General features: G+C 33.8%; 1 protein-coding gene across 2 annotated transcripts; it reads right to left on the bottom strand.

Annotated features, from left to right (window-relative positions):
* Positions 1 to 3339: 3339 nt before the first annotated feature.
* Positions 3340 to 7978, bottom strand: LOC132148570 (calcium-binding protein 5-like). Of its 2 annotated transcripts, XM_059557263.1 has the most exons (8): positions 7772 to 7978; positions 7259 to 7420; positions 6447 to 6519; positions 6027 to 6057; positions 5080 to 5223; positions 4822 to 4931; positions 4571 to 4718; positions 3340 to 3719 (listed from the first exon to the last, which is right to left on the bottom strand). In XM_059557263.1, the coding sequence occupies exons 3-8, from the start codon at positions 6492 to 6494 to the stop codon at positions 3691 to 3693; spliced, it is 510 nt and encodes a 169-aa protein (XP_059413246.1). In that variant the 5' UTR covers positions 6495 to 6519; positions 7259 to 7420; positions 7772 to 7978; the 3' UTR covers positions 3340 to 3690. The 2 variants fall into 2 exon arrangements, with proteins under 2 accessions (XP_059413246.1, XP_059413245.1); XM_059557262.1 differs by lacking the exon at positions 7772 to 7978 and having other exon boundaries at positions 7259 to 7487.
* Between the last annotated feature and the right edge of the window lie 638 nt (positions 7979 to 8616).

Here is an 8616-nt window from a genome sequence, read left to right as displayed (position 1 = left end):
ATTCATTTTCATTTTCGATATGGCATCCATGCAGAGACTTGCTCTGAAATCATATATGCTATAGTTTTAAGTCCTGGAGTTTCGTAAAGAAAACATTTTGGACTATTCGTGATGTTTGCGGTTTGGCCATGACATCTTCCTTTACTTGATTGATAGGAAATATTAATAAGGGTGAAAATCTTAAAATAAGGAAAAATCTGAAATATTTTTGTTTCTTTGCTAAATGCAATAAATTTGACACATATTAATGTTTAATAATACATGTAATATTTGCATTTATAATACTTTAATATGATTAAAAAAGAGCTCAGGTTAACAGAAGTTTAGATTTAATAATTTTGACTAACAAGTTGTACAACAACAGCAACAAAAACAATGAACACATTTTCTTTGCACACAATTTTACTTCTCATAACCCATAAAAAAATGTACTATAGTAATTTCTGTGAAGTGAAAAGTGAAAGGGAAAGGTTTCTCTGCACCCATTTTTACAGGGCACCGTATATTTGTGAATGTATGTGTAATATAATCATATTTAAAATTTGGTCTCACTTTAATTTAAGGTTTAATTTTTCACTTTAATTTCTGTTAACTATTAATTACAACTTTTGCCTCAATTAATTCCTAATTTGCTGTATATTAATAGTAAGTCTTAAGTTTAGGTATGGAGTAGAATTAAAAGATCTAAAATATGGTCATGCAGAATAAGGCATGCAGAATATGTGCTTTATAATTACTAATAACTATAATGATAACTACTATAATAACTAACAAACAGCCAATATGTAAGTAATATGCATGCCAGTTAATAGTCAGAATTGGTCCTTAAAATAAATTGTTGCCTTTTTTTAAACAACTGACCTTGTATGTTCTCTACACACAATATTAAATATTAAAAAGACACAAATAAAAATTAGAATGAGTGCCAAAAGTCAGAGACTAGTGAAAATGCTTTTATTATAATAATTATTATCATATTATTATTGCATTTATGCATTATTTTGCAATTTAATAGTTTTTTCCCCATTACACATTAGACCGTATATATCATTAAAAGTCAATATGCGTTTGTTTATTTGATTAGTGACCTAGTGCAGAATATTTGAAATGAAAAAATGAAATCGTTTTTTTAGAGTGTGAACATGCTCAAAAACTGATGAAACCTTGCACACACACGCACATGCACACACACTGGAAATGGCGAAAATGTACGTATACATTTCAGATTTAGGTGTGGCAAAATAGCTTGATAGCACCACTTATACACTTTTAACGAAGTGCCCCTCCAGCTACGTTTCATGTGCATGTACGAAATTCGGTACACACATGTAACATACCAAAACCTACAAAAAATTCTCATGATGCAAAATCCGAAACTCAACAGGAAGCCAGTCATTTTTAATTTTATGCAAAATGTGTTCCTTTTTTGTCATTTTCAGTCGCTATATTTTAACGAACTCCTAGAGATTTAATCAGATTGACACCAGATTTGGTCAGTCTAATCTAAAGCCCTTTGCGATGTTAACTTACAAAGATCTTGAACTTTCATGAAAGGGCATGTCTGTGGTAGCCTGCCAAATTTCAATGTTTTGCCATGGAAAAGGAAGTTGTTGTTACTCAGCCATATAATGTCCAATCTGCAACAAAAAACACATGTTTGATAAGAGTGCTGGCCTGAACACAATCACAGCCACTTGCTGGCTACTGGAAATTACTTGTTTTACACTAACTTGAATAAATCCGATCTGCCCTAAATTGCTTGTTTGATAAGAGTCCTGGCCTGAAGATATCTACATGCCCATATTCAGTTCATAACGTCACCAGCTGGCAGCAGGAAATTTGGCATATAGAAATGACTTTGACATTTTCCTCCAATATAAACCACTATAAATGCATATTGCCAACCTTTCACTGTTTTCACTGGCTCCGGGTGCAAGGGCCCTTTCAATGCTGCTTGCAGCTTTAATTCTAATTTGTTTATTTCAGATGATAACATTAAGGCTATAATCTTTATGTAGTGACTCCATAACACATCCATACATAATCCTAAATACCCTATTCATAAACATTTAAATAATCAGCAGCGCAAATAAGCCTCATATGATTTACTAGGAACCCTGGAACAAATGCACAGGTTATGATGTAATATTGTGTAAATCTGTGCGTGTGTATGCATTCTCCTTGTTGTGTTCCAAGAGAAACAGATCGTTGACAGAGCGGATATCATTAATGGCTTAGTGAGGTCATTCAGCACATCTGGCACAGAGGTTTATCTGGGCTGCTGCCTGTCCAGATCAGAAACAATAGAAGGATTTAATTACAGAAGATATTTCTTGTCCACTATATTAAAAGAGAGCAAGGTTTTGGATAGTTAAGGTAGAGGGTATAGTCAGCATGCTGACTGCACAGCGGTTCATCATGAAGCAGATGTTTCTTAAGAGCAGCACAGGTTTAGCAGATCAGTTTGAGAAGCATGAGTTAAGCAGATTTGCCGTGGAGTTCGTGGAAATGCGTGATCAGCTGATGAGGTTAAAGGGATTAGTGGACTGCAGGATCTGATTATATTTATTATAATATTTTTTCCCCCAGTGACCTCTGCCTTTAATGCCATTTCTCAGGCCATATAGTGCAATTTACAAGTGCCAATAATCTGTGTCAATATTGAGATTATTGGTCTAATGCAGAATGTTCTCCAGTCCACTTAAACAGATGTTTCACTTTTTATTTTATACTTTAAACTTTGTATTAAACTGAAAAGTCATGCATGGAACATCTCACACGTCTTTATCTTCATAAGATATTTCAAAAATGTTTTTTGTGTACACACACACACACACACACACACACACACACACACACACACACACACACACACACACACACACACACACACACACACACACACACACACACACACACACACACATTAAGTTAAAATGTTCATAGTAGCATTACTGATATTATTTATTTAAAATTATTATTTATTAAAAAAAACGTCCTTTTCTATTACTCTTATTTGTAAGTAACTTTGGTAAAAGTTGCTGCTAAATGAATTCATGTAAATCTTGATTGAACTTGCATAGGGAAATGACAGGCAGATTATGGCAGACTATTTCTTTCATAACATTTACTCATGCAGTGTGCTTTCAATTTGAAATGTCTGTTTATGAGTATGTACAGACACACACTGATGCACTACAGCAATCCTCTGATGACATTTGTCATTTTTACTGATGAGCTTAACTAAAGCCTAGATGATCAAATTACAGCAATATCAGGCCATACACACACACACACACACACACACACACTGATGTAAAATTAATAACAGTCCAAGAGGGGTTTTAACTTGGTTTTATGCCAAAAGTTCAAGTATGCATGTCCAATGAAAGACACAATTCATTTCCGAACATATATCAGACATGTACCAAAATATTGTTACATAATACTGATATATGACAATATTATAATTTACAGAGTTTAAGGAAGATTCAGTGTTTGATGTCATGTAACAGTAAAGCAAAACAAAGTGTCCCTCAAAGAGTATTAATATACACAAACAAAGTAGTGTAAAATAATGTTCCCATATGCATAATACCATCTCCAGTGACTTTATTGAATTTTTAACGGAGTCAGATGTTTTGTTCTTTGCAGGGATTTTCAGTTCTTCTTCAATGTCTCGGGTAGTTCTCAATTTTTAGACATCATTTTGACAAACTCTGAAGAAGAAAGATGAAAAAGACCAAAGTTTTAACTAGAGAGTCAAAGCTGATACTGTCAGATTAAGTCTTAGTATCCAGTTCATAACTAACAGATGTTACTAAAATGTATTATTTTTATCTTTGGTTCTCAATTCCCAACAGTCAGCATCATGTGAACATTTTAGAAGAATTATTATCCTGAATGATTATTATTTGAATTTTTGTTATGAATTTCTATTATTTTCTAATATAATTGTTTCCTCTGGGCCAACTGTAGATAAAGCAGCGCAGGTGTGTGGGTCTTGATTAATTACTGAAACACCTCCACTGCTCTGACATTAATATATTAAAGAATGTTCAGCTTTGGTAATTACTAAATAAGGTCAGTCTAGCAGGATGGTATCTAAAGATCCCTTTCCGTGCATTTTCAGACATGGAAAAGTACTTTAGATCTGTCAGTGTTACAGATGTGTGGCAGTGCTTAACTAGAACAGAGTGTGAAGATGATCCTGTGTGAATACTAACATGTTTAAACATTAAAGGGACAGTTCACAGCAAAATGAAAATTCTGTCATCAATTACTCATCCTACAGTTGTTCCAAACCTGTCTGGAACATAAAAGAAGATACTGTGAAGAATGCTGGTAAGCAAACAGTTGTTGGTAGCTATCCACTTCCATAGTAGAAGGAGAAAAATATGAAGTCAGTGACTATTAGGTTACCAGCATTCTTTGAAATATCTTCTGTTGTGTTCAGCAAATGAAAGAATCTCATTCAGGTTTGGAAAAACATGACAGTTAGTAAATTATGACAATGGGTCAACAAAAGTATGCTGCCTACATTATTCGATTAAATATGAATCTATTTTACCCTCAAAATCAACGGTTCCGTCTCCATTGTTGTCTGCTTCTCGGACCACTGCTTCTATTTCTTTCCTGTTTGTATTTTCACCAAGCAGTTTTAGCATGGCATGCTTCAGTTCTTCAATGGTGATAGTGCCGTCGCCATCTATATCAAACTACACAAAAATATGAACAGATTACATTTAAATATTACACTAAGTTATAGGTTTTATTTGAAATATGTTTTTGAAATTGAAAGAAAAAGGCACATTTTCTTACCTCTCTAAATGCATCTTTTAACTCTTTCAGTCCGATCATTCCAGCCGTTTCCGCCAGCAGCTTTGGGGCCATGAGGTCAACAAAATCCTCGAAATCAACACATCCTCCGACTGACAAAGAGACAGATAAATGATAAATAAATAAATGAAACTACAATGGATTAAGATTAATCCACAGTGTTTCAGGCAGAGTGATGAACAGACATTAGCACAAAGTGCACTGACTGGAGCATCAAATCACAAAACATAGTTGTCTCACGGTTCATGTTGATGTTCTGGCTAAGTTCAATCAGTTCCATCTCAGTGGGCATGTAGCCCATCGTCCTCATAAGGTTGCCCAGATCTTTACAGCTGATCAGACCATCCTTATCCTTATCAAACTCGGCAAACGCCTCGCGCAGCTCTGCAACACACACAGATTTAACACTGAATTAACAGGCCTCTAAATAACCACTGTGACGAGTGGGGCGGGGCCGAGGGACATGGGAGCGAGGCCGGTGGAGTGATTGGAGATGAACTACACCTGTTCGTCCCACCGGTCTCGAGGCCCATGGAGGAGATGGAAGGATATAAAACTGGAGCGACGACAGTGAAGGACGAGAGAGGACCAGGCCTCGCTCCCATGTCCCTCGGCCCCGCCCCACTCGTCACAACCACCTTTTTAAATAAATGGAAAATCTTGGAGTTTTTTTTTAACCTTAAAAGAAAGTTTGTATTATTATTATTATAAAAAAAAAGATTTAAATGTCTAGGTCACTAATCAAACAAGTAAATCTGTGACTGATCATGTGACTATTTTATTCAGATTTGAATCATTCTCAAATCAAACTTGTGGAGGTCACGCAGCTTTCACTTAAACTGATGATAATATAATTTAATGCATCAACAAATGTTTTAATAAATTGAAAAAGTTTATTAAATAGAAGCAGTTTCAGTAATAGATTCTGATCGCTGACTTCACTGAACTGCATTGGCATCTGGCATTTCACATCTGGTTTGCATTTTATTCTGTAAAGTTAATCTGGTTATATAAATGAACCAGAAAAGGGGGGTGTGCATTAACAAAATAAGTGACTAGTTCATTTACAATCATTTAAAACAGCTACTCTCTTATATTTAAACTATATCTGTTTGTAATGGTTGGTTTTAAATACGGTTTCATTTGTATTTTATTTCAGGGTAAACAGAGTAAAACAAATGGCTTACCGTCTATCTCCTCATCAGCCAGCGGACGCTCCTGTAAAACAGCTACAGTTAGGATCTCTTTGTGTATGTGCATCAGTTTTACACATTTAACTGCATTTTTGTATTCAGCAGAACTGCATGACCTTTACATAACATTTACAAAGTATCTTTTAAAATCAATCTCTCAGATAAGTATAATTATATTTCCTGCAGGTGCCCATTAATCACTTATATCCACTAGCATAAAGAGACATTTTTCTGCTAGATAGAGCAGTTCAGATATGTATAACCCGAGATGGGTATTAACTATTTGCTTTTGTATGAGTTCAGCTTGGAATTGCTGGATTTTGTAATGTAGCAGTGTAATCTGTATCACTCCAGTATATTACAGGACAAACAGAAAACATAAATAAAATAATAGATAAAAGTCAATAGACTTACGATGTTTTTAGCTCCTCTCAGGAAAATGCACGCAGGCCCCAGACTCATATCTGACAGCTTCTTCTGTGTGTCTCTAAAAATGTTCAAATATTTAACATACTGTAATGTGAACATTACTTAAACTAAACTCTTCAACTTCTGAATATAACACCAAATTGTATACACATGCCATCACATTTCATTTATAGATTATGAATATGATTTACAATCCAACATATCCTTCGGAGACATTTCTTGAATAAAACAGAGAACAAATGTACAAAATAAATACATAGCTTTAAAAAAGAATACATTCCAAATAATATTTTAATCTTTGGTAGAAATATTTTAGAATTGTAACACTTTACAACACTTTACAATAAGGTCATATTAGTAAACATTAGTTAACTAAAATTAACAAACAGTGAGCAATATATGTTTTTACAATATTTTATCTGTCAGTCTTAGATAATTAAAATAATTTGTTCATTGTTTGTTCACTAAAGTTAACATATACAACTTTTAATTTTAAAAATGAATTAGTAAATGACAAAATTAAGTTAAGTTTAGCATAATGTTGTAGAGTTGTTCATTTTTAGTTTGCGTTAACTTATATAGTTAATAATGTTAACAAATGAAACCTTTTTGTAAAGGGTCACAAACAGAATATAAAATATGTAGTAAGATAATAGTACAGTAAACCATATATATATATATATATATATATATATATATATATATATATATATATATATATATATATATATATATATATATATATATTTATATATTGCAATTCAGAGGTGAAGTTTCTAACTCAAATATGACCTCACCTGTTCAGTTCTCAGCTCCTCTGTTCACAGGAAGCAGTGAAGGAAAAGCAGTCCTCCCAAGTTTTGTTCTGCTTCGTGGTGCTTCTGTCAGCCAACTCTTCTTTCCCCCTGCTCTTCAATTCAGAGCAAGAACAAACCTTTCTCACTGTCAGTCAACAGCTCCTGAATGATTCATTGATACAGAGAGAGGGAGTAAGTCAGAGAAGAAGCCCATGTGTGCGAGAGCAAGAGTGAGAGAGAAACGGAGTCTGAGAGATCAAATCCAGCTTCTTAAACAGAACCAGACAAAACAAGTTTCTCTGACTGCAAATGGCTGACATGCATTTGATTTATATTTCCCCCCTGATTTTTCTTTAGTCTGCATGTTACACGCATGTCCAAAAAACATCTGCATTCATTTATAATTTATTATAATGAACAAATATCAAAATGTGATGCATTGAAAATCTTTTTAAATTAATAAGCTAAATATTATTTAAAATTCATTTTGCTAAAAATGCAAAACAAGGTTACCTTAAATGCTGTTTAATGGAGCTGTGTCCTTTTTTTGCTGCAGATGTAAATGTATCATAACCCAAATGTGTATGTGTTCTATAAAAGGACTGAATATAATGACGTATTACATCGTCATCATGTTTGTCTATGTCAGTATGTTATGCACGCATGCATGAATTATTTGTTACGTAAAATGATAATGCACAGCATTTTCTTGAATCCTGCTGTGTTTGCATAAGAGTAGCCCAGTAATCCCGGAGCTCTCTGCACTCCCCAACATTACTAGTACTGTCTGCTAAGATTACTGCTCAACAGACAGAGAGAGATGGTGGGGGTAAACTGGTCTAATCAGAAAAGAGGATTAGAATAGTTGAATAGCAAAAAATCAAATGATCATATGATAGAATGAGGTATATCGACAAGCAGGAGCAGAAGGAATGATTTTTGGAGAGGATGTGGAGGAATAACTAATAGTTAGACAGAGATGTGAAATGCATAGATAAACACAATCTATGAGGAGGATAAACCTCACTGTTACTATGGCAACTGATGGTGAAATTGTGATCACAATGTTTTGACATCTTGAAACTTATTTGTCACAGTCTTTTTTTCTGTTGAATAAACTTACTGAACAGGACCAAATATGAATAATTTATGGATAAGAGTAAGAGGACACCAGAAACATCTCTTTGGTATCAAAAGTGTGCAAAAAATAAGACAAGTCCAAGAAAACTATGTGTGGCATCTGGATACATCTTTAAATGGGGAAAAAACAATCAAGATTAACAAAAACATATATTATCATATTTTATCATTATTTATTTTTTTTTTTTAACTGAAAAGTTGTGTTTTAGGGTAAGGGT

The sequence above is a fragment of the Carassius carassius genome, chromosome 9, assembly GCF_963082965.1.
Source record: "Carassius carassius chromosome 9, fCarCar2.1, whole genome shotgun sequence".
Classification (NCBI taxonomy): domain Eukaryota; kingdom Metazoa; phylum Chordata; class Actinopteri; order Cypriniformes; family Cyprinidae; genus Carassius; species Carassius carassius.
This window is presented reverse-complemented; position numbering and strand designations above follow the sequence as displayed.